This window comes from Sebastes fasciatus, chromosome 4 (genome assembly GCF_043250625.1).
Source record: "Sebastes fasciatus isolate fSebFas1 chromosome 4, fSebFas1.pri, whole genome shotgun sequence".
NCBI classification, from domain to species: domain Eukaryota; kingdom Metazoa; phylum Chordata; class Actinopteri; order Perciformes; family Sebastidae; genus Sebastes; species Sebastes fasciatus.
The window spans coordinates 8,885,096-8,912,638 of record NC_133798.1 but is presented as its reverse complement, the minus strand read 5'-3'; the positions used below and the strand labels follow the sequence as shown (position 1 = coordinate 8,912,638).

At 39.5% G+C, this 27,543-nt stretch overlaps 1 protein-coding gene across 4 annotated transcripts; it reads left to right on the top strand.

The window, feature by feature from the left end:
- The first annotated feature begins 6,534 nt into the window (after positions 1-6,534).
- Positions 6,535-27,474, top strand: cracr2aa (calcium release activated channel regulator 2Aa). 4 transcript variants are annotated; one of them, XM_074631824.1, is made up of 18 exons: positions 6,535-6,692; positions 9,986-10,393; positions 12,665-12,776; positions 12,875-13,064; positions 14,610-14,756; positions 14,914-15,004; positions 15,127-15,222; positions 18,312-18,499; positions 18,912-18,983; positions 19,585-19,630; positions 19,817-19,905; positions 20,065-20,398; positions 20,490-20,622; positions 22,669-22,750; positions 23,974-24,088; positions 24,355-24,456; positions 24,829-24,905; positions 26,082-27,474. In XM_074631824.1, exons 2-18 carry the CDS (start codon positions 10,175-10,177, stop codon positions 26,167-26,169), a joined length of 2,181 nt encoding a protein of 726 aa, XP_074487925.1. In that variant the 5' UTR covers positions 6,535-6,692; positions 9,986-10,174; the 3' UTR covers positions 26,170-27,474. The 4 variants fall into 4 exon arrangements, with proteins under 4 accessions (XP_074487925.1, XP_074487923.1, XP_074487924.1 ...); XM_074631822.1 differs by having other exon boundaries at positions 20,065-20,419; XM_074631823.1 differs by having other exon boundaries at positions 12,860-13,064.
- Positions 27,475-27,543: the final 69 nt, after the last annotated feature.

Below are 27,543 nucleotides of genomic sequence, written 5' to 3'. Positions count from 1 at the left end.
GCAAATGAAGTCCGCAGGTGCTGAGCTCTGCACTCTTTCACAGCATTAACTTTCTTTAGAGTGCCACCTAGAGGATCTAGTGAGAAAGTGAAAGCCCAGGGGAGGCTCCCATTCAAGGAAATTAGAGTTGAAAAAACTCCTAGATTACAAAAAGGTTCATTCATTAGGTCAGTTTTGTTAAAGTTACTATTTAAATCTTTTATGATGCATGTACAAATATGAGGTTATATGCATTTGTGAAGACAATCAGGCTAAAGTTGTCTTGAGGCTGCCAGTGAACCTTAAGAAAAGGGGCACTGAAGTAAATGAAGCCTGAGTGCCAGTTGGGAACCACTAGGTGAAAATAGGAGCAAACACACTGTATCATAGCTGTCAGAAATGGCCTAAATTTGGAGACCTTGTAGGTGACAACAACCCTTTCATGTAGGTCTGACCTACATGAAAGTTTTCAATTGTTAACCCAGACTGCAAGAGGTGCAATGACAAAAGATCAAGCACTCTTCATAAAGTTTTATAGTCTTTCTGCTGCGGCGCAGAAATGTGAATGAGTTCTTCAGTTATCCCTGGCACAAAACCCGAGACTGAAAGCACAAAAGAGCACAACCAAAAACCCGAACCCGAAGCCACAAAGATACACAATGATTCAGCAAAGGCCACGGCTTTGAATGGAAGAACTGTCCACATCCCCAGGCACTGGCATATCTCTGATCACAGCCACATAGCGTGATCCCAGGGGCACTGAAAGACCTCTAAAGAAGTGCCACAGATGAGTCCAAGCCCCCAACCACACACCCTCCCATACTCTGAAATGCAGAGCAGAATGAAACTCTCCAAGTGTGATGTCAGTCCTTCCAAGGCCTTAAACCAGAGCAGTGTGGTGACACTGGCTGCATACCCTCCCTACAGTATGTCTCTCCCTCTCCTCTCTTCCTTGCTACTCTGCTCTAGTTCTCCTCTCCGGCTCCCAGAGGTCCTGTAGTAGTGGATCTTTGCCCGACTTTACAGCGTGGCTGTAGTTTCCTATCCCCATGTGAGCTCCGTGGATGATAAGGTTGGAAGTAATATATCCCTCTCAACAAAACTTGAGGAGACAATCAATAAAGTTCTTTAAAGCAGATGGTTAGAAATAATGTACTGTGAAAAATATCACACTCACTGAAAATAGAATTGAAAAACAGCAAGATCAAATAGCGAATTATCACAACAATTTTCTTGCCGTTGTCTGTTTTCACTCATGCAAGAAATGAGTGCTATTCCAAAGACCATTACTCAGTGTCTCAAAGTGTAAACACATCTGGCTCCGAAAATCTCAACTGGAGCGTCGCCGCCACGCATACATCTGTTTGCTGCAAATCAGCCTTTCCAAAACAACGTGACGATGAGAAAGTCAAAGCTCAAGGGTCCTCATCACCGCCACACATGTGGAACATCTATGTAGTTTCAGTCCATGAAGTGGGAAACTGCCATAGACGTGGCACGGGAGAGTTTTTACACCTGCTTGGCTGCTGTGCAATGGAGCAGACACATTTTTATGGTACATTATAAGAGTGTTCCCCCTGTAGATTAGACCCACTTGTTACAAGACTGGGTCCAAGCTCATCTGTGCCATTTATTAGACTATATCTGTCCAAATGGACAGTATAAAACCTGCTGCAGAATGTTAGAAGGTCAATAAGTATAATATTGACTCCTTCAAAAGCAGCTGATTAAACGTGAGTTTCCTGGTTTATAGTGGAAAAAACCTGGTGTTGAAATGCTATTCATTTAATTTCAATGAATCCATAACAGGTCCTTTGCTGCCCTCACCTGAGGATCATTGGTATTACAACTGCAAAACAATTTACTAGTGCAGTGCCCATTCAAAACATGCCTGTTTGGAGTGGGTTGAATGCTTGACCTGTGATGTTGCTGCTTGCAGCTTTCTCGAGAACCGCTCATACAAACAACTTCATACTCGACACTGCACTTCTTTGGGTCCTCAGCAATACACCTGCCATGACATAGTCACACACCTTAGGCATAGTCAGAAATTATGATGTTTACATTAGGGCTGTCAAAGTTAACGCAATAATGACGCATTAACGCAAATTTGTGTTAACGCCACTAATTTCATTAACGCATTAACACAGCTTGCAAATTTTTGGTTGTAGTGAGTTCAATTTTAAAGCTAGAGTGAGGATAGTGGAATTATATGAAATCAAGGAGGATAAAAAACGCTCCAAACTTGCGCTAAAGTTTTGCAAGAAAAAACTGGCATGGCCATTCTCATAGGGGTCCCTTGACCTCTGACCTCAAGATATGTAAATGAAAATGGGTTCTATGGGTACCCACGAGTCTCCTCTTTACAGACATGCCCACTTTATGATAATCACATGAAGTTTGGGGCAAGTCATAGTCAAGTCAGCACACTGGCACACTGACAGCTGTTGTTGCCTGTTTGGCTTGAGTTTGCCATGTTACGATTTGATCATATTTTTTATACTAAATGCAGTACCTGTGAGAGTTCCTGGACAATATTTGTCATTATTTTGTGTTGTTAATTAATTTCCGATATTAAATACACATTTGCATAAAGCAGGCATATACTGTATGCCCACTCCCATGTTGATAAGAGTATTAAATACTTGAGAAGTCTACCTGAGGAGATAAATAAAAAATGTGTGATTAATTTGCGATTTAACACGATTAACTATTGACAATCATGCGATTAATCACAATTAAATATTTGAATCGATTGACAGCCCTAGTTTATATATGAAAAGTATTGAATTATCTTACTATTCTGACTCATTGTGCTCCGAAACTATACTACTTTGGCTACTTGCTGTGTACTTCTACTTCAGAGGAAAAGTAGTACTACTACCTGACAGAGAGATGCAACTGGTTACATTGCAGATTCAGATTTGACTCACAAAACATAACAATTCAAATATAATGCATTATTATTCATTAAACTATCAAGCATCATATTAGAATTCAAAATCCACCTTGAACAGACGTTAAATAAATTTAAGTACATTGTGCTGATAATGCCCCTCTTTGACTAGTCACTTGAAATACAAATTTTAATGCAAGACTTTTACCGTGCAGTATTAATAGTTTTACTATTAATCTAAATTCCATTTATAGTTTATTTAATAGTTATAAATAAATTATAAACGGGATTCAGAGCATATTTATGATTCAGTCAGTCTCGGCCGGGAATAGTCTCCAACATGCTGAGAGGGTGGGGGGGTAGTGTTAAGAAGTTAGTCTGGCAAAAACTTACACAATTTGAGTTGTAATTGCGACCATTGAGATGTCTCCTGTCTCAATAAATCACCCGGAGCTCGTCAGGCTTGTGGTAACAGACAGTTTATTCCAATTCTGCATTTATGACAAGGGACACAAAGTAGAATGGTCATCTCTTGTGGAGAGACAGCGCATGCTCTGTCTTGTGGTAAATCCTCCATTGTTTTTTAGGATTACAGTATGTTTACATTTTTAAAAATCTATACTCTGTACAATACATTGACACAGTGATCATACAGTGGGTTTAGATTCATGTCAATAAAATAAATGAAACAAACAGAAACTGTCCCTCTCTTAAATTTAAGAAGAGAAAATACACAAAATAGAAACAATACAGGCTATTAATACAGATTTCTCACACCAGACTGTTACCTTATATTTTTAGCTTTTGTCATTTTGTGATAACAGTTATGTAACTTAGTTACATTACACATAAAGTACACCATAGAAAATACCCCATCTGCATGTTTAAAATATTACCACACTCTATAAAGCCACATGCATATACTATAACATACCTGCATTTATGACCAAGGACACAGAGTAGAATGGTCATCGCTTGTGGACAAGCGATGACCATTCTACCATTCTATTCTAATCTAAGTATATAGTATATAAGTCTAATGCAGTGAGGGCCAAAGTGCAAATGTACTACAGAGTATTAGGGCCACATTGAGGGAAAAAACATCTGAGATTTACAGAATAAAGTCATAATATTACAAGAAAAAAGTCATAATATAACAAAAACAAAGTCATAACTTTACGAGAAAAAAAGTCGTAATATAACGAGAATAAAGTCATAACTTTACTAGAAAAAAGTCAACATTACGAGAATAAAAGAAAATAACACATAAAATTAGTACTTTATAATATTATGACTTTATTCTCATAATATTACAGATTTTTTCTCGTAAACCTATGACTATATTCTCGTAATATTATGACTTTATTCTTGTAATCTCAGATTTATTTTTTTTCCTCAATGTGGCCCTAATATTCCGTCGTACCATCGACCTACAACAATGATAAATAAAAATGTAAATGTAAACAAAAAAACAGCTATTCATTTCCATTTTTAAAAACCCACAGGGAGCCACTGGAGAGGGGCTAAAGAGCCGCATGTGGCTCCGGAGCCGCAGGTTGCTGACCCCTGACCATGGAGGACCACAATAGTCGCAGAAATAGTAATAAAGCATTTAATTGATTAATATCTAATTATACAATAAAAAAAATAGGCATTAATAAATGTGTTTACAAATTAATTCATTAATCTATGAATAAATGGACTAAATTACAAAGTAATTCATTATTTTACATTTTAATTGTAGTCCATTTATTCATAGATTAATAAATTAATTTGTAAACAAATGTATTAATTCCTAATTTTATTGTACAATTAGTTATTAATCAATTAAATGCTTTATTGCTGTTTACGTGACTCTTGTGGTCCTCCATATATGACCTTAACCTATTCAACACCTATTTGTTACACAATGGCAGAGTGGCGCTGTTACAGGTAGGCTATCCGGTGGTGCTAGTTGACTCTTTGACTCCAGGGAAGTGTAAAAAAAGGTTGGTAGCATCCCTGTAGCGTTAGCAGGCTATATCCAGCATCCAGCACCAAATGTGAACTGCAGTCAATGCTGCGGCCTGCGGACGACATGCTCGACCCCGACCTGCAGCAATATCATCTCCCCGCAGACCCACAGTTTAGCATGCACCAGTACCAGAACCACAGTTAGACGTACAGACGGCGTTCCCTTTATATTTATTTTGATTTGATTTAACCTTTATTTACAATGTTACAAAAATGATGAAATAAAGCACGTCAAAAACAGACAATTAGAAAAATTGAAAAATAGAGCAAAATAGAACATGTTACAAACAGACAAGGGACAACAGATAGGCCTATACATCCATGATGGACGGGACACACATATCCCTATACATGACGCCTCGTTAGGTGTAACGTCACCGACAGAGTAGACGTACTTTTAAATATGATTTTAGTCAACACTGCATTTCGAATTTACGTTGTCACATTAAAGAGACTGTTTGTAAGAATCAGAAATTGGTTGTAACAGCAACACATGTGGCCGTTAAGTCAACGAAAGTCAGCATCCTGTTGCTTGTGCTCGCCCGTGTGCACAGCGAGGAAACACACATCAGCTAAAATCACAATATCACTCTATATTTCACCTGCTTGGCAGTAATGTTAGCTGACCAGACAAAGGTCTCTACATGAATCAATGCTGATCCTAGTGTTGGCTTTTCCTGCTTCAGCCTCCCGACCGCGTTCGGAGGAAACAGGGAAGACGCCGGCAGCCGGTCGGAGACGATAACGTTTCTCGCTGCGGAGCCCCGTCACTTCACAAGACACGGGAAACCTCTGTTGGTCTGGAGGAGCTGCAGCATTTATTTCTGCACAAACGTCCACTGTACATTCACTAGATATTCTCAGTGCTAAACTAACTCTTCTGCAGTGTGGAGTGAGCGCGCATGCACGTCTAGAGGTGGAGCGAGCTGAGTGAGAACGAGCGCGGTGTGTGGAGGCAAGCAGGCAGGTAGAGGAGCAGAGTGCAGCAGAGACTCCGGCCCTGGAGACCAAAGCTACGGTCTCCCCCACATCCTCTGACCGCGGCCAACACTGTTTTGCAAGACGGACTTCACTAGATAGAACTTTGCGGTTTTGGTGCTTCCGTGTAGTTTGTGTTGGAACAGCGTAGCCACACGCGAGCGGCATGGAACACCGACCCGGATTGATTTATACGTGTAAGAAGTTACAAACAGTCACTTTAAAACTTGTTTCTCATTGATCGCACCACGATCAACAATAGCTCTATATCCACATGACACCATATGATGGTGAAATTAATCTCTATACTGTAGGCTACAGTATAGGCTTTTGGTTATTTCCTCATAGGCCTATGTTACTAACAAAGATAAGGTAGAAGATGTGACGTGACTTGACATTTTACTCAACAAACAGGAATAAATATATAGGCTATATATATCTCCTGTGGTTTTTAATTGAGAAAATAATGAAACAATCTCACATTTAATATTGTTATCATACTGTGTCCAAATCTATAAAAGAATAAAGTGTTGTTGTCTTTAGCATTTCTGGCATGTGTTTGAGAAAAGTTTGCTAAAGACACACACAGAGAAGAAAAGAAAGAGAAGCCTCACTGCGCGTGGACTTCCTGGTTAGCGTTGCTATGGTTGCCAACGATGACTTTGCTGAAGTCCCTCCTCCAGGTCTGTCCCGTCAGAGCTCGGGCACATTCCTGCACTCACACACCAGCTCACTAGTAAACACTGAGGTCAACTAACAGCGGATGAGGCTGATACAAACCAAGTCAATGAATCCCTCCAACCTGAACTTCACTTTTCATTCACCGGTACGTAACGTTCACGTTTATTCCCTTAATAGCTATTATAGCACTTTAGTTTAGTCTAATGAACCTGACCGTGTGTTCTCTGGTTGTTGCTGTTAGCCAACATTACAACCAGCTACTACAGGATGTTAAAGGGAAGTACATTTCTAGCTAATGTTAACTTTATTTACACAATAGTAGAGTTTCACAGGAAGTTTCACAATAAAACAAAGAGTCGCTCGAGTGAAGGAAGTGAACGTTTCTTTATCTTGATACACGTGTTTTTGTGAAACTAGAACCTGTTGTCTGTCTGCCACCTCTCTTCTCTTCTACTGCCACTATGTTTACACACTGCAAGCGTTTGTTGGCTTTAATGACTTGATTTGATTTTGAAGTAGTACTACTTGACAGGTGTAACAGGCAAATGGTAGTACCTCAAAGCCTACTGTATACCTCCAGTGGTTGCAGATGACGAAGATGATTGTTATGTTGAAATGGTCGTGACCTCTCTCCAGGAAGTGGATTTAAGTTATACCTGAAATACTTTCAGCGTGTCAGACAAATGTTTAGACATATTTAGACATGTATTTCTTAGAAATAAGTCATGCAACATACAGTAGTCCAATGAGATATTACAGGAGTACAAGAATAACAAACAACTACTAAGTAAAATATAGCTATATATATATATATATATATATATAAACCAACTTTATGTAACCGAAGAAGGCATAACCTTGAATGTGATAGGAGAATTTCACTTAAATTCAATAAGTCAGTTGTGCCTCTTTTAGACCTGGTTATGTTACAGAAGACTGACATTGTTGTCTGTGGCTTTCTTTAAAATCATACCGTTGTTGTTGATAGTGAGTTGGGCAAACGAAACAAAAAGAAGCGTCTTTTGCAGAAACCTGTTGTGGTCACGACTGCAGACCACAAACTAAATTTGCCCCTCATGAGCAGCAGCAGTGTGTGGCCTCTGTAGACAAAGAGAAACTCATCATGTCTGTTGAACATACTGAATCTCATTTGCAGGTATCCTGTAGATTAGAATGTGGCTTTTTAGGGTTATCTGTGCACAATCATTTATAAGCCTGATCATTATATTAAACAGATGGACTGACGTATAAATGTTTATGCATTTGAGTTCATTTGTGTTGCTTTAAACAGAGTTTTCTGGTTGAAGTTATACTTAGCCGGTATAGTAAGTGCTGCTGTAGCACAGCTGTTCCATGTCAAACCCTAAAAGAGATAAGGGAACTGTATGCAAAGCAGCAAGCTCCAGCATTTAAAAGTTAGATCTTAGGAAAATGACAAATACTTTTAGTACAAATATTATTGTATTCCCTAAACTTATAATTGAGTGCAATTTAGTGAAGTTAAATCATGTGCCAGATGTGGTCATTGGACAAAATGTCTTTCCATTGCATAATAAGTATTTGTGTAAAAGCATGAATGAGTGTTTTTCTTGTCTGATATCCTTCTACTGTAGTCTTAGGTCACCGGCCACCTGTCTCAACACACTTACCAAGTTTTAACAAAGGAGCCTTAAACGTTTCTGTGGCCTCTGGCCAACAGGACAGTGTGTAAAGATTAGATAATATTATGTATTACCGTGTGCTTGGGGACAAAAACACCAATTCACCTTAGTTCCCTTTCTTATTTCCTCTCTCATACTTAAGCTTAGTCCGTTGCTCATTGTGCATTGGTGACTTTCCTCGTGAGGTTTGTCATGCTTTGCAATATGTTGCACAATGTTTTAGCTCAAACTTCCATCCAAGCATGACAAGCAAGTATTACGCCACTTTATAGAAATGTCAAGACAGATATAAATGTTTACACTCATTTTCAAGTACCTCTCTGACTACCAAATGTTTGATAAACATTAATATATATTTTTTAGATGTTTATTTTATTATTGAGGTCCTGTATATCTTCATATAAATGGGAGATATGGACAGTAAACTCAATTTCAGATTAAATGTATTAATTCAAAATGCTTCAGTGAGCTTTATGTGGAAATGATATGGATTATTTCTGCACGATTTTGAAAAATTGCAATTATTTTGACTGATATTGCAATTGAGATGTTTTCTTAATCCTGTAAAATATGATGTGTAGGCCAGGACATCTCTGCAGCACCACAATATTTTATTTAAAATGGAATTTTGACACAAATTCCGCCTTTAACACATATTGCAATTTTCAGAAATACTGTCATTTGAAAGTTGTAGTAAACTGTATTGCGATTTTTGATAAAATTTCAATTTTATCGTACGGACCAAATTATTCCGTACCAGTATTAGAGTTAGACGGTGTGTGTGAATCATGTGTCTCACCCTGCATTCTCCTCTGTGGTTCTACCTGCCTACATGCATATCTATTTTTTTCTGTTTGACTTATACCAGTCCCACACGTCTACATTTGCGTGGGTCAGCACACACACACACTGTCTGATGCTCTTGTTCATGAATCGACTGAGCCGACTCACGGTGCTCAACAGCCTCCGACAGGAAGGCAGTCTTCCAAACCAGTGCACACAGAGCTGTAGTCCCCATGAAACCCACCACTGAGTGAGTTATAGCAATCAATATTTCCAGGCAGACAGGACCCTCCTCGTAGTCATACCACAACTTTCCTTTCAGTTTTGGCTTTTACTTGTCAGATGACATTAGTCTCAGTAAGGGCCATCGTCCCTGAGGTAAAGGAGAAGAGCAGCAGTTGTTTTAGGATTTAGCACTGATACCGGGTGGACTCAAATAGCTGGATCGGGAATCGGTGACAATGGGGCCGATCTATTCAATTTTATTATTTTAATAGAATTACGTAAGATATTATCTATGTATTTATTTGTTACATTTTGTTTTACAAAGTTGAGAAAGTAATGTTTATGTCAAGCCTGATCCAGTCACTTCCACACAGTGAGGCATGCAGTTTATTAATTTAAATGAATTAAAATGGTATTAGATCAGTACTCAGTATCGGCCGATACCCAGAGCCCAGGTATCGCGGTATCGGAACTGAAAAAGTTGGATCGGTACGTTCCTAGTTTTAGGTCTAAAGCAGTTTGACATTGTACAGCTAAATGTAAAACAGACTGATAATATGTGTGAGAGATGGCATGTAAATTGAGTTATTTACATGCTGGAGACAATGATGAAATGTATTTTTTTAAAGTATTTTTCTGATTTATTATGTTCAAACAGCTTCCTTTTATAGACTCGACATTTTGTACAATACATTTTTATATTGTTAACATTTCAGCCAAGGAGCTGTACTTATTTCAACTGAAGACTCTCCTCCTGTCTCTCTCCTAGGTTTCATCGACTAATTAAAGAGGCGGTTGCTAAGAGATAACAATCTGTGACATTGGTGAGAGCCTCTGATGTTAGAGCAGCCTGAAGCTCCACTTCTCCAGGATCTCTTTCCTCCACACCTACGTCTGTACCCGGCTCATGTGAAGGACGCGGGAAACGCTCTCGTATCAACAGACTCACAAATATACCATGGCAGCTTTTACCGCTCCTTGTGCCACCGCCACTACCACGATGACCACGGCCACGGTGGCCCGAACTGCTGCATGGCAGAGGCAAGGGAGCGGCGACGAGGCGGGCAGATGCGAGAACGGGGACGTGGGACAAAACACTATCGTGGAGAAAACCCACGAGTTCTTCCAGATGTGTGACATCGAGAACAAGGGCTTCATCAACCGACGTGACATGCAGGTGAGGTTGCTGATGCAAGGGTGACTGACATGACTGAACTCTAAGTCTAAAGTACTGTACTTTGCTGCATGAAAATAATTAGAATAAAATAAAATCAATGATTTAATGTTAGCTTGGATAACATTTGGTGTCTTAATGCCACAGAAACTAATAGAAACACATTGTTACTAACTTTAATTACGTGTGGAGACACCTAAATGAGAACAGATCAGTGCTGTGTGGACATCACATTCACATTTCCCATAATTTTTAGGGATAGCAACTCCTTATTCATCCAGAATGAGCATAACATGCAGGGGCGTTCTGTGCACTCATTAATGATGCTGAACTGGACACACGTAGGACATGTGCACCTTTTATTCAAAGCGGCACAAAAGAGACCTTCTGAAACACGCGGAAGCTTTGTCATGCAACTCCTCCACTCACATTATTGTGCAGATTCACTTGCCCCCTCTGATATTCATCCGTACCGTAGCCAATCCTTTGATGAAGCACTTGTAGCCGGCGCTCGCTCAGAGGAGCATAAATACACAGAATGGACGCTTTGATCTGGTGTTTATGATAATGGCTTGGAAATTAGATGGCGAGCAGGACAGCGGCCGGTCCCTCCCACCTCTATTTTGCACTAAAGAGTGAAATGTGTACTTAAATGCAGCGCTTGATACTGTTAGTTGTATTTGTTTTACACTTGGTACACATCTGTCAAAGGTTGCAGATGATTTAACATGCTAAATGAGAGGTACTGCTTATGTGCACTCGCAGCATTTTCAAGCACAACCGATTTCCACAGTTTAAATGTACGTTTTCACACCAAGCTTTACAATCCTACTGTTTGCTGACATTAGGGATATGTTCTTCCCAGATAACACACTTTACAAGAACAGCTGATAATGTCACGCAGATGCTGTCCCTCCCCTGGATTGTATGGGTCACCTCAGTCAACATTTTGGTGGCAGTGTAAACACAGAATAAAACCCAGGCTGCTTACAGAGGTGTGGCTGTGTTGGCTTTCCTTATAAAATAATCCAGCAGTTACTGTCATGGTCAGAAGGTTGTTTAGGGAGGTTCTTCTCTTTGTTTAAGGAGCAGCTGTCTCTCCTCACCTCTCAAATAGTATTCAGTCTACTTAGAATATTCTGTTAAAGGACTTTTGACAGTCTCACTTGAGCCAACATCTGCTCCTGTGGAGCTGCCCAGTGGTCAATCATTAAAGCTGCACTGGGAAGATTCCAGGTGTTATGAGTGTGAAGCACTGTTTTACTGAAGATGATGCATGTCCATTAAACACTTTCTGGTTGGAAAAACAAGGAGAATGAGGCTATTTTGGAATATAACCGGCATCCTCTGTGTTATTTGTAGGACTGTCAATCAATTAAAAAATGTAATTGTGATTAATAACGATTGTCCATAGTTAATCGCAAGTAATGGCACAATTTGTATTTTTTCAAAATGTACAGGGAGATTTGTCAGGTATTTAATACTCGTATCAACATGGGAGTGGACAAATATGCTTGCTTTATGCAAATGTATGTGTACATTTATTATTGGAAATCAATTAACAACACAAAACAATGACAAATATTGTCCAGAAACCCTCACAGGTACTGCATTTAGCATAAAAAATATGCTAAAATCATAACATGGCAAGCCAAACAGGCAACAACAGCTGTCAGTGTGCTGACTTGACTATGACTTTCCCAAAACTGCACGTTTATCATAAATTGGGCATGTCTGTAAAGGGGAGATTTGTGGGTACCCATAGAACCCATTTTCATTCACATATCTTGAGGTCAGAGGTCAAGGGACTCCTTTGAAAATGGTCATGCCAGTTTTTCCTTGGAAAAATTTAGCGCAAGTTTGGAGCGTTATTAAACCTGCTTTCCGACATGCTAGAATGACATGGTATCAATGGATTCCTTAGGTTTTCTAGTTTCATATGATACCAGAATGTCTTCACTCTAGCTTAAAAATTGAGCCCTCTACAACCTAAAAAACGCAAGTTGCGTTAATGCGTAAAATAAATTAGTGGTGTTAAAACAAATTTGCGTTAATGCGTTATTATTGCATTAACTCTGACTGCCCTAGTTGTTTAGTCTACTATAGACTATTTTGATTGGTAAAAATAACTGGGAAAGAATCACCAACTGTTCCACTGCACTAATGACTGCCCTTATAAGTCTCAAGTGACAGTTATTATAGCTACAGTATTGTTAATGTCCTTCAGGCTTTGTTCTTGCCAATATCAACTGTGTTTTGTGTCTTTTTAAACAGAGGCTGAACGCCGAGCTCCCTCTCAGTGCGGAGGAGATGGAAAACGTATTTGATACCCTTGATTCGGACGGCAATGGATACCTAACCCTGGAGGAGTTCTCCTCCGGCTTTAGTACGTTTTCTTTGTGTTTATACTTAAAACAATGCTGCTATCACCAGTAGGTCTAGTCTGATGTTTTGATTGTGCGCTTAAAGTCTTGATTTTTCTAGGTGAGTTTTTATCCGGTCAGAAGATTTCTGTGGAGGAAGGCATGGGGGAGAGGAGCGCCTGTAAAAGCCCGGCGGAGGTCCTGTACCAGACCCAGTGGGAGGAGAGCCTGGCAAGAGGAGATGAGGATGAAGAGGAAAAACACTTTTGCATGCTCATGGAGAGCCTCGGGGCCAAAAGTGTCTTTGAAGAGTGAGTACTGTACAGAGCGTGCGCGTGTTCTTGTGTTAACAGCGTGTAGGTCCACGTCATATCTTTGTACACTTTGTTAACTTCTGCTTCGAGTCTACACTGGATTTTAAGTGACTTAGCCCGAGACTATAATCAGCTGTGCAAACTAAACAAGATTTGGAAGTTTCCACTCTCAAGCAAAGCTGTTCCTGCGCTCCCTCTCTGAGCAATCTGTGCTCTGCCTCTCTGTATTACTTCTTGAATATTCAAGTCTGTTTAATAGGATTGTGTTTGAAACATAGGATTTGCGTAGAAGCTTTATTTCCAGACAGCAGTCACAACTTAAAAGCCTTCACAATCTTATCTGCATTGGTATGATTTCATACACTATTCAATAGGCATTAGTACCTCTTGTTGAAGTCAGTTTAGACATTGCTTTGTTCGACTGAGAGATATATACTGGATAATGACAGGATCTTATAAAATGCATGACTAGACTCACCTTTAACAAACAACTCCAACTCAATAAAAGTAAACAGCGGCGGAGGTGGATGCCAGATTTACACATCCTATCGGCTTCCGCCTACCCGGTTGGCTCCAGTTGACATTTTAGATTTCAGATCAGTTTGTGCAGCACTAACTCATATTGATGTTGGCCAGAGTTTAAGTATTTGTAAGTATTGAAAAGTCTTCTGGGGATTTGTTTGACTTTCCCCACCTTATCATGGCTTACAAGCACATTATGTTGCTTCTTGTGGAAGCATAATTACAGAAGTGTTACATTTCAGTCATCACATTTCTATACTTAAATCATTGTTTTTATTCAGTGTTTTGCCATCTTGTCAGTGCGTTAGCTGCAGACCCTGCAGAACACATAAAAACATTCAAACACGCAGTTATGACAAAAGTGTCAGATTTTTTTGCTGCAAGGATTGATACATTTTTCAAGGCAAAGAACATCATGTCCTTTTAAAAACCACAGTGATTTAGTGCCTGAGCTGCTGCCTCTATGTATGTTTATGTGTTGGACTGTTGCTGTGCTAGAATTTCAACCTATGTCCTTGAAACATTTTTTTCTATTTGTCATCTAAAAAAAAAAAAATAGTACATTTCTCATGAAACCTCATGACAAAGACTGCAAATGTCATTAAAGGGGATCTATCATGCTTTTGTGCTTTTCTCCTTCCCTTTGGTTTGTTATATCGTTTTTTACAATACACGTTTGTTACAAAGTCCGCGCCAAAGAGAGTTACTCTCCCCCACACTGCTCCTGAACTGCCTGAAACACCTTGATTGAAGTCCCACCTTTTCTTCCATAACGTGGTGATGTCACCAAGTAACACATTAGCATAATACCTGCCTAGCAACTAGTTTGAAAAGAGGTTCTGCAGCACTGCCAGTATGAGAAAAGTAAAACGTTTTTTAACATTGAAGCATGTAAATGTGTTCTAGTAGAAACCCAAAACACAAGTATGAACCTGAAAATAAGCATAATAGGTCTTCTTTAAAGAAATTGACTTCGATGCTGCACTCGGTAACCCCTGGTTCTTCATTCTGTCCCCCCAGTCCCGCTGAGGTGCGCAGTTTGTGGGCCCAGCTGCGCCGTGACGAACCTCACCTTTTATCCAATTTTGAGGACTTCCTGGCCAGAGTGACGTCCCAGATCAAAGAGGCCGACCAAGAGAAGAGGGAGATGGAGAGCGCTCTCAAGAGGTCAGGGGAGGGTCACCTTTCTTGGGGCACGTCAACGGGATCGTTCAAAACTATTCTGCATGAGTTCAAGTGTGTTGATCTAGGCAGTTGTTTCATGCACACTTTGAGGTACACGCTGTACATTGCACATCCTCACATCTGAATTGCATCCATACAGGAAAGCAGCAACACACGATAATGAGATCCAGCGCCTTTATGAGGAAATGGAGCAGCAAATAAAACATGAAAAAGACAGGATTGTGCTGCAGGTACCTCATCTACAAGGTTTTCTCTTTGTTGCTAAATCTATCAAATACCGTACATCATCTTCTTCCTCATCACCTCTTGTCACTTTGTCCTCCCGCCTCCCTTTTTCATCACTGCACTGAAGGACTATGAGCGCTTCCTGTCTCGCAGTCAGGACCTGGAGCTGCAGCTGTCTGGTAAGGAGAAAGAGCTGGATCTGCTCTTTCAGAAACAGAGACGGGTGAGTTAGAGACAGCAAAAGGATTTCTCAGAAAGTGGCTGCTGTATTCACTGCCTGTGAGAAACACTTCACACTTACTCACTTCAGGTATCCCGTAGGGAAATCCAGCTGTCACAGCAGCAATACATGTGAGACACATTAAACAGGATGACAGATAACAGGATGCTGTAAATGAGCTAATAAAGTGATTTAGTACCACTATACCATAAACACACCTAGTAAACTATCATCATATAACACAGTGATAGATGGCTGTGCCCAGTGCCCTACAAAGACATTGTCTAGCATGTTCAAGCACCAAACAATAGAAATTCTACAATTTGTTGAGTACATAATTTGTTTCTACATATTTGATATGTAGAAAGCAGGGTTATTATAGTAAAACTGAAACTAAAATGAAAATAAGCAGTGAAGAATATTTTTAGGAGGGCTGTCAGTTGATTAAAATATTTAATCACGATTAATCACCTGATTATCCATAGTTGATCGCGATTAATCGCAAATGAATTACACATTTTTTTATCTGTTCAAAATGTACCTTAAAGGGAGATTTGTCAAGCATTTAATACTCTTATCAACATGGGAGTGGACAAATATGCTTGCTTTATGCAAATGTATGTATTTATTTATTATTGGAAATCAATTAACAACACAAAACAATGACAAATATTGTCCAGAAACCCTCACAGGTACTGCATTTAGCATAAAACAAATATGCTCAAATCATAAAATGGTAAACTGCAGCCCAACAGGCAACAACAGCTGTCAGTGTGTCAGTGTGCTGCCCTAACTATGACTTGCCCAAAACTGCATGTGATTATCATAAAGTGGGCATGTCTGTAAAGAGGAGACTCGTGGGTACCCATAGAACCCATTTTCATTCACATATCTTGAGGTCAGAGGTCAAGTGACCCCTTTGAAAATGGCCATGACAGTTTTTCCTCACCAAAGTTTAGCACAAGTTTGGAGCGTTATTTAACCTCCTTCGCGACAAGCTAGTATGACATTGTTGGTCATACTATACTATATTATATACTATATTGGTTGTACCAATGGATTCTTAGGTTTTCTAATTTCATACTCTAGCTTTAAAACTGAGCCCACTACAACCTCCTAAAGATCGATTGCGTTAATACGCAATTTTTAGTAAACTGAAACTAAATAAAAACTATATCCTTTAAGAAAAACTAAACTGAAACAGTACTGCAGGGGTACAAATTTACTACAAATTAACATAAATTCGCTTCAGTTTTAGTTTTTTTTAGCTATAATATATCACAACTGAAAAAAGGAGACCGCATGAATTTCCGTCAACTCTCGTAACATTGAACCACAGAAATTGAACAGACTTGACATTCCAGGAGATGGTGCTATGCCGCAATTGCTTCACTAAAGTGGCGCAAAGATTAAACATTATGGGCATTTACAGTTCTCCAACCATGTATTTTGTATGTATTTGTAGCTACAGTACATACTTCTGAGACATTATAGCCGGCCCATAGAAAAATAATATTTTTCTATTTCTATGAGCTGACCCTAACAAAAACAAACTAGAACTACAGTAAAACTAAATATTTAAAGACTAAAACTAAACCTTTCTGAAAAACTGAAAATAAACTGAAACTAAATTAAAATAAAATTGAAAAGTCAAAATTAAAATAAAATACAAAAACTAATTGAAAATCCAAAACTATTATAACCTTGTTAAAAACAGATTGTTATGGATGTCAAAACATACTCATTACCACAGTCCATCTATCTTGAAAGAGCCGATGTGCATAGCAGCATTAACCTCCTTTTAACACTCACTTATATGGAGTTGTTATCAAATACAGTCTAATTGATACTTCTCCAGTGAGCTTCTTCTTCCTCTGCAGCAGCAGCAACGACAGCTTGTGTTGATGGATGCTGTTAGATGTTAATAGGTTCTGCCACACCTCCGTTTACAGACTTGCACTCAGGCTTTTAAGGCTAATTAGTGAACTGAAATTAATTCTGGTCACGCCAACAAGGACTTTCTTCTTTCCACAGCTCCTTATCACCTCTAATTAATAAGTCAGCTGTTTACCAAGTGAACAGTCCACACAGGCTGGCACCCCTTTTAAAGCATTTAGTACGGCTCTGCTCGCTATCTGTTAATGACGGAAAATATTTAGAGGCAGTCAGCTGTTTGAAGGTATTGTGTTTTCACATCGTGCTGTCTACTTACGTTCATCTGATGACTGTGGGTCAAAGAGGTCACTGTATGTTTAACAGCCATGCACTTTTTTTTTTTAGCTGAGAGCACAATGGTTGGAGGAGATTGTGTGAATGTGTACCACTAGGAGTCACTAAAGTCGGACACTTGTATCTTCCTACGTATAGTGTTACAGTGATTCAATGATATTTAATTAAAAATGAGTACTGCCTCAATAAACAGGCACGATCATTGTGTGTAGCACTATGACACGCATTTCATCTAAACCAAAGAAATCCCAAAGTATCTTTACTATTCAATTGGCCGCCTGTGGGCCGAATGCGGCGCTTTAACAACCTCAATCCGGCCCTTTTATCATTTATAAATATGAAAAATATTACTTTAAAAAATAATAATTTAATTTCTTCCAATAAGGGAGTTTATTCCCGTTCACCACTCATACTTTGACGCTGTTATGGACTGTTAAAAGCAATATAATTGCTATAATAATATAACAATTTATTTAATAATTTTATTTAAATAACCTGCTATCAAACCTGCCTCAATCAACATATCGTTTGATTATCAGAAGATCATAAATTTATTAGTAGGCCAATTAGCCCATTCATTAGTTATGTCTTGTTAAGCACATAAATACTTATTAAAAAGTTATTACCCAGGCTGTTTAAGCAGAGGGACTTTAGGAGACTCAAACTGAATAAAAAAAGTTGTCAAATACAACATTGTGTTTATTAAAACAACAACCTATTAAGATTAAAAAGATGTATTGTTTTTATATTTAAATTCCTAGCTTTGCAGATCAGACAGGAAAAGTAAATGTCCGGCCCTTATGAGAAAGTAATTGAATAGGCCTGCTCTACTTGTTTCTTTTTGACCACCGGTCCGTCTCCAGACGGAGCATCAGTGCAAGGAGCTTCACAGTGAGCAACACGTGACCAAGGTGGAGAACGTGAAGCTGAAGCACAAGAATGACGAGTTAGCGCGGGAGCTGGACCATACCAGCCAAGAGCTGATGTTGGCCCAGGACCAGCTGAGTCTGCTGCAGGATCAGTCCACACGGCTTCACGAGGAGAAGGAGATGTGAGTCGTAGCGGTTCTTACTTACTATGTCTTCTTCATTACGCCTGCCTTGATTAATTGGCCAATCAATTTATAATTTCTTGCTCATTGGTCAGGATGCAATCACATGGTTTGCTATGACAAATAGAGAGGCAGTAAAACATGATACGTACTTTATATACCAGTGGTTCTCAACCAGGGGTCCTTGAGAAAGTTCTATCTATCTCATTATGTTGATTCCACATCTTGTATAATGCACATCATTTATTACATTATTATATTACATTATACTATAAAGACAAGTCTTATATTTCAAATGCTGTGATACTTTATATCTTGAAGAGAATATGCTCTGGGTCATATTTCCTCTTCCTCTTCTACTTTGTGTGTTTGGTCATAGATTATTTGTAATAAAGTTGTTTGTTCCACACAGTGAAATATACAGACTGACTGAGGGACTCCAGCGAGAGCGAGCAGGCCTCCTCAAACAACTGGACCTTTTGAGGTATGGATCCACAGTGGAGGTGCAGCTGCACTGGCCTCGCTTTAGACAAAACAAAACGCAATACAGAGAAGTGACGTGGATGTTTATCTTGTGATTTGAAATCATTGAGCACAGTTAGTTCATTCTTGTAGCCTTGTCCATAATCGACAGTCGAATCAGTACTCATAGTGAAAAAAAACAGTATTGCTCAGCCAAAACTAATTTACAGTAACATTTCAGTCAGTAATTCACTTCTTTCTAGTGGAGTGATCACAGTACAAAGACTTCAGAACATATTTAGGTGGAATACTTGTTGAGCATGTCAGCTCCTTTTCAGAAATCTCCGGCTAAACAGTCAATTAGCTATAATGTTTTCTACGTGGGAGCTGCTTGTTCTGCAGCCTTCCACTGTTAGCCAACAATAAAAACTCCTGCTCCAGGGATTCAAGCTAGAGACTTCTAATTTTACTTAACTGACGTATTGGGATTAACTCGGGAAAAAACGTAACAGTATATCAAACAAGGGCAATTACACAATATTGAAAATTGTGTAAAAGTTAAATCTTATGAAAAGACTTCAGGTTCTCACTCTCTCTTTAATATCTTTATTTGTTGTCTCCAGGGAAATGAACAAACATTTACGTGATGAAAAGGATATACGCTATCAGGTATGTACCGTTTATTATAGCAAATTAATATGCTGTATTTAATTCCCCCTGTCTGCACATCATATGTCCTTTTTTTAAAGATTAGGTGATAAACGGAGCCCAGAATAGCCATCCCATGATTTAGATTGAACCTTGAATTTCATGCTGCTGCAATATGAATAAAAACATCATGTTTTATTTCTGCAGATTCCAAAGAGTTCTATGAAAACACAGAGTATGAAGCAGAGGCCTTCAATCAATCTTGTGAAACACACAAAAACAAATATCTTCAGAAGGTAAACCATCATTCAGTGACGCATGAAATTCAAATTTCATCAGTCTTTGTCAAGATTGCATCAAATTGACCACAAGCCACAGTTTGTACAGTACAGTTGGATCTCCGTTGTTTCCATCAGAACTGCAGTGTGAGCTATGATGTTACTTTCTATCTGCAGTGAGGATGAGGAGGAGCAGACCACCGGCTCTGTGAGGCACCACCTCGCCAATGGGTCATGCCAATCAAGAGGGCACCTCCAGAGGATCATCTCCATCGAGGAAGACCACCTCCCGCACTTGCTCCAGAATGACTGTCAGGCCCAAACCCCGCTTCAGGAGTGCAGTGAAGGAGAGGAAGCCTCGGACGAGGAGGAGAATATAGACTTGGTGATGAGCGATATTTACCCGTGCGCGTCTTCTGCCCAGCAGCAGAAGACGAAGGCAGATGTGGAGAAAAGGGAAACCCCCACATCTCCGAGGGGTCAGCCTGTTGGCAAGGAGACCAGTATAACTGTAAGCAAGAAGGCAGTTACTGTAAGTATTTACGTGATGTATTTTAATTGCAAAAGGTTCCCTTTTCAATCTCTGCTGCCCGTTTCTTCAGGAGGAAGGTGGTCCCTCGCAGCCCGACCGCCTCTTCAAGATCGTCCTGGTGGGGAACTCCAGTGTAGGAAAAACCTCTCTCCTTCGGCGATTTTGTGACGACTGCTTCCACCCTGGCACTTCTGCTACTGTGGGTACGTTCTGTACAGTGCAAACACACCCTTGTTAGTTCCTGTTGTTGACCTCAGGTTCTGTATGTGTTTGCTTACAAAGCACTTGAATGCAGCACTGGAGAAAAACTATTTTTTTTCTCATTTAGACTGAGCACAGCTGCTCTAACCACACAGACAACACACAAAAATAACAAACAGCCCTGAAAACAACAAACCAGCAATTCCTCCTTGTGAGATAACTGCTGCTACAACCTATCTGTGGAACCAAATGAAAGCTCCAGCCAGAAAGCATAAATAGTGCAGCTAACCCACTACAATCCTCCTCACAGCATGTACTGCATAACCCACACGCACCGTTCTTAACGGATACACAACTTCTCTGAATCTTATCACCATATAGAACTAAACTGTCACTGTGGTAGTGATGTTACGTGCTGTGCCGAGGCTTCGGAGCGTGTGTTGAGTAATCGAGGAAGTTTTCCGTGATGCGCGTATCGAGGCTTGTATCGTTTTAGACCAATGACGTCATTGATGACGCCCGAAGCCTCGCTGCCCGGCCATACCGCTGACTGGTTCAGGAAGTGGTTCAGATCTTCACTGGTTAAATCAATAACACAGAACACTAATATTACCCCTCCTCCCATTATTATATTATATTACACTGCACTACAATACAATTATTGACCAAAGGATTGGTTTACACACTTAAGATGCATTACTCACAAAACAATTACAGTTTATTATACATGTATGTTATATATTCATAATGTACTTACTAGAAAATAGACATTATATTATATATTATATAGATATAAATGGATTACATGGTGATAGATATTTTTTTCATTGTTTATAGTCATTCCCAACAGCCTTTACTGGCGCAAAATACAGTATATCACAGATGACATGGTTACGATCATATCTGCCTGTTTTACACTCTTTGACCACCAGGTGGTTTCGTGTTCACATGAAGCCTCAAGAAATGAACCCTTTTCCAAACCAATTTGCTGGAAAGCTTCAATGCTTCATGAAGCTTCAGCTCGCAATCACTACACTGTGGGCCTTCCAACACATTTCTACTACTCAAATTCACCTCAAATTTTGACATTTCAGGTTCACGATTGGACGAACCCCCCACTTGTTATGCCCAGCTCGTTCAAGAGCATAACAAAGAAGGGAAGTCCACACAGTAACAGTTTAAATAAGCAAGTCAGTTTATTGAAGATAATTTAACTGATGCAAAATAAAGTCAATAGGGGTGTAAAGTCAGTAGTCGGTAGTGAGGTGTAATGGGTAATGTGAAACTAAAGTTGGGAGCCTGAAAGGCACCAGCCTTCCATGAGGGAGAGAGGGAGGCCATCTTGGAATTACCCTGCTTATATCTGCTCCCAGCCTACATCCATGCTCCCAGCAGGTATGGCCAAACTCTTAATGAGAGGGGAGGGGCCAGGCAATCAGAGGGACTGAAAGAGTCAAACAGGCAGGCCAAGACAGAGAATTACAGTATATTGACAAGGCTGTCACATCATCCAGGGGTTTTTATATCAATCAATGGACCAATAGTATTTCTTTAGCCCACAAATTTAATAATCCAATCACTATATAAGCACTCTAAAACATACATAAATCTAAATTTGATCATTATGATATCCATGCATTTTTTTATGTTCCTTAAATTTAAAAGTTGTTTCTTTGCGTCGGACAAACAATGTATGCACTGTGAAAACAAAATGTTTTTTTCTTATCTTGGTAAGAGTGCTCTCAACCACTTGTACAATATTCTCTTAACTAAGGGAAGAGCAAAAATAAGAAAACTTTGGTAAATCACAGAAATCAATGGGTACCAACAAACTCAGAATGAGTTATGGATGCGAACAAAAATAAGAGGAAATTTGTTCGCTTCCTGCACGAGGCCCATTATCACGTTAAAAAGTGTTACCTTAACATGATGCAACAACCACGTGCATTCAGGTCAATGTATAGATTTGCATATTGGTACGTATGTATACAGTAAACAATAATAAAACAGAATGTGCCGACTCACATTTTTCTTGTCTGTGTGTGCAGGTATAGATTACAGTGTAAAGACAATAGCCGTGGACAACAGCCAGGTGGCACTGCAGTTGTGGGATACAGCAGGACAGGAGAGGTAAGGACATTATCACATTTGAAAAGAGAGTCTATAGGCCTTTCTCATTTCCCAGTTTCCACACCCTCAATTTCTTTCCTCGCCTCCTCTCTTCGCGTCTCAGTCCCGCCCACGGGAGATGCGAGCGTAGGAGGCAAAGAAGAGACGTGAGGAGAGAGTCATGTATTTAACAAAATGAGAAATCCTTTCCTCGGAGCTGTCATTTTAAAGACGTCAATTAAATATGACGTGTGGCACAGCTGCATCATCTCTCCATTGTTTTTTATATACCGCTGTATTTTATGATCTCTGTCAGATGAGCATAACAGTGTTCATGACAACTTATATATTTACTTTTAGTTCAATTCACAACGTGGCATAATGTCCTATCTATCTATATGACAACACAACAAATTAGTCCTGAATGTAAGAGAATGTTCTTATTGATATAATAATTTGACGTTAGCAGCTGTTTGCACTGTTTGTCAATTATAGCAGTTGAATTGGATGTATAGCCTACATTCCATGATGAAAACATATCAAGGTGAAATGTCATTAAGGAATGTGGTACGAGCAACACCTTATGTGGCTCTATACAAACGGTGAAGGGCAGAGAGTTTGATCATCTTAAATACAACTACAACTTGTGAATATAAAAGGAACATTTGTTACATTTGTAGAGTCCTGCCATGGTTTGAGATTATTCCAGCTGTGTGTCACGCTTCTTTTACACGTCGCGGCTGCCGAAAACACTTCTGCAAAGAATACACCGGTGTATCCTCGCTTAATGCTCCTCCAACAAGCCTCCTCGCTCCTCGAGATGCATTTTTTGGAATTGGGACGTCCATCACGATGGAGCGCTGAGATTGATTTCCGGGTCACATGTTGGAGGATGGAGGAGATGAGGAGGCACAAAATGGAGAAATGAGAAAGAGCCTATAATGTACTGCAACACTACTTTAGCTTGAGCTGTGGCACTTTGATAAGTGCCACTACTTTCTTTCAAAAGAGTGTACTTGAATTCTTAGAAATTCCATTGAATCAAATAGTCTCCTTGTAAAATACGTGTTTTGAACTTGATGCACCTCAGCAAGATCTCATTTGAAAACATTATTCCTATATTTTTGCAAGTTGTACAAACGCAGGTGAAGCCAAGAGGCAGTTTTCAAGGATTTTTTTTTAAGTACCGGTGACAACACAACACTTCCTTTATTCATCTACTTCCCCCCTCTCTCCTCCTGCAGGTATCGGAGCATCACCAAACAATTCTTTCGCAAGGCTGATGGCGTGGTTGTGATGTATGACATCACAGCCGTGCAGAGCTTCACCGCTGTCAGACAGTGGCTGACGAGTGTAAAGGTAAGACGGTAACAGTCATCCTGTGCTGCACACATTCTTCACAGAAATGTCTATTTTGATTCCTTACAGCAGAGTGTGGAATATATATTTCATACAGGACAAATAAAGGTCAGTTGCTGTATTTGTTTGCAGCGATGCTTCTATACACCTGGCTGGTTTTCCACTGTGGAGCCAATAGCAACAGAGAAGCTGGTGGCCTTGTCTTTTATCTGAAAAGGACTCTTTTAAGATCGGTTTGTTGAGTTTTTGAATTTCTTTTTTCACAGGAGGGCGCTGGCGAAGACATCCCCATCATGCTCTTGGGAAACAAAACGGACAAGGAGATTGAGAGACAAGTTCAGAAAGGAGTGGGCGACAGACTAGCCAAGGTCTGTTTTGTCTGCTAAACTCAAAGTTCTAGCGGATAAATCAGTGTCCAGCCCGTCAGACCACAGTAACAACGTGGTGCTTCCTTTTAGTTATGATGAATTAAAGATTACGGAATAGAGAGTTTTATTTGGAAGCGAGTCCAGTATGATTCAGTTTTTTTTTTTTTTTTATCATCTTTCTTTTCTTAGTTTTTTACTCCTCTAGTCTCTGGTCTGTCATGCAGTTTCTATGGTGACTGGAAAAGACCACGTGAGCTAATATTGTTACATGAGAAAATGTTTTGTGCTTTTGCAACTGCAGTATTAGAACAGAACTGACTTTGACTCTGATCGATGTGCAAAAAGTTGAAACATGTCTGCCTTCTTTTTCAGGACTGCCAAATGCCTTTCTATGAGTGCAGCGCGTGCTCCGGACACAATGTGGTGGAGTCCATGATTCATTTAGCCAGGTGAGCAAAAGTAATGGCCTTTGTGCATTCGTTGACATGTTATCCGTTACTAACCGGGCCAAACTCGCACGCATAACCACTCACGCAGCCAGGATAATTGATCTCCCCACGCCCAACCTCGCACAGCTAAATAAATAAGGCCATTGCACACATTGCAACCTCAATAGAACAGGACATCACACACCCAATCAATACAGAGCACCGAGGTGCAGAAGGGTTAGCTTTGGGCAAAGACGGATCCCTGCCAGGGGACAAGTCTAACCCTTCCGGTGGACCCCATGGGACCTTATTTTGGAAAAAATATGAACGGTAGTCAACGGAGAGAGATAAATATTTTTTTGATCCCCTTTGAATGCGCTATGAATCACACATATGATGTTTGTCAATTTGAAAAGATAATTTCGCAAGTCAAGAAAGTCACAGTTTGTTGTAAAACAGTTGGAAGTATCAGTGATCACGTAATTAGAAAGACTATACACCCAAAAGTCGTTATTGTTGTGCTGTTGTATGTACTGCTGTCTGATGTGTGCAGTGCTGTGGAAAGGAATTTCCCCTTGGGGCGGACAATAAAGTATATAGTAAAGTAAAGTTGAACAGCTTTCAAAGTAGGGTTATTTCTACACTTAAGTAAGGCATATCATAGAGAGCCAAATGTTTATTTTGTTCTGTGTGAGAGGCACAAAGGACCTTTTCTTATCAGCTGGTTCCGGAGAACACAACAGAAAGCAGTCACTCCTAAGTGAAAATATCCGGCATTGTTTACAGTTCCATTGGTGCGAAGCGCGCAATCAGATATTCATATTGTTTAAACCATATTCTGCCTCCTCTGTGTGAGAATGTCACTGAGTTTCTTTAAATCAATTAGAGGTATACAGTAAACATGTGCTGCTTGACATAATGCTTCTACTACTCAGATTTGCTCCATGCTGTAACAATACCCGAAAACAGCATTAAATACACATCAACATGACAAATAAGCAGGGAGTGTTGCAACTAATCCCCCAGCGTGAAATAAAGACCCAACAGGGTTCATACAGACCTGAAACAGACAACAGAGCACAACTGACGCATGTGCAGTAAAAGCCGCAAATGCCGTGTATGTTTTCAGAGCGAATGTGAGCTCACTGTCCTGACCCAGAACTGCTTCATTTGTTTGTGCCTCATTACGTCCCGTAGAATCCTGAAAGAGCAAGAGGACAGAGAGAAGGAGAAGACGGTCCAGCTGGTCGGAGGCCCCTCAGAGAAGAAGAGATCCTGCTGCTAACGGTTAAAAACAGTGAACACATACATGTAGCACTACCCTTTACTAAGATACACAACATGAAAGTGGGACCACATGAACCACATGAGCTCACATTATTCTGGATGTCAGCACAACTGTTTCTCACACAGTCTTCCACCTCGTGGCACTCTGGGTAAACACAGCACCAGAATAAATACTGTATGTATGTCACGTGTCACGGATGTCATTGCACTATTTATAAGCAGTATGTTTAACCAAGTTGTTTGCAGTTTGAAAATAACCTCAAATTGCAATTTTTAGGAAGATATAGTTAAATAATAACAATATTCAAAGAATATAGAACAACTGAACAAATACACTGAGTCCCCTTTGAGTCATACTTTTCATTTTTTACATGTACCATGTACAGTCTGACTGTGGCTCTCAAATATTTATTTAGCTTCCCAACAGACCCTGTTTCTGTCACATGTGGGCTTTTTACTCTATGTATTAATATATTCATTCAGTGTTATGTGTAATTTTTTAGCTGTTTTGCTTTTTCACATTTTGTACACACACATGACACAGACACAACAACACAAACAACTATAAAATGTAACGCATTATCAAACAACCTTGCAGCAAACACTACTTTAGTGAAGCTTTTGGTGTTCGGTTTGTGTTGAGACATTGAGAGGTGGATCTATTAATGATAATGTGTAATAATAACAATGTGGACATTGCAGGATATTGCACGGGTGTCTTAGTTTCTTCACCTGGTGGACAAAGTCAAATTCAAACTACCAGCATGCAGCACAGCACAGAAGTAATGTGCTTCTGTGTTTTGTACAGTGAATAAACAGAAATATTATAGTTGCATTAAGAAACACTGCAGGGCTGTCATATTAGTATTTTATTTTAAAAGCCTTTGTGTTATTTTGTCCTCTATACATTATCACCGATCTGTAATTCTGTGTTGTTTTTGTTGTGACAGTGCTGAAGGTTGCATTTAGTTGGGAGGTTGGCTCAGTTGTGTGTCTAGAAAATAACATAATTATGTTCCCCAATAGAAACAAATGAAGTTTAGCACAGAATATATTTATTTCACATCACCTTAATCTGCCTCGGTGCCAAGTATTTTATGAAAATGGCATCACTCTAACATGTTAAGTAATGTATGTATGTTATGTAATCTGTATTTTACACAAAGGTTCTGGTAAAAAGTTCAGATTTTACTGTTTGATATTGCACTATAGTGCTCCACTACTGCCAGTGTCTTGCACATAATTTTAATGTATATGTAAAAATGTAAATACATAAAACAAATACATAAATAAACTGTTAATGTTAATAATATCATGTGTGAATGACTTCTTCATCCTGGTACAATGAAATTCAAATAAGTTCCACAGCATC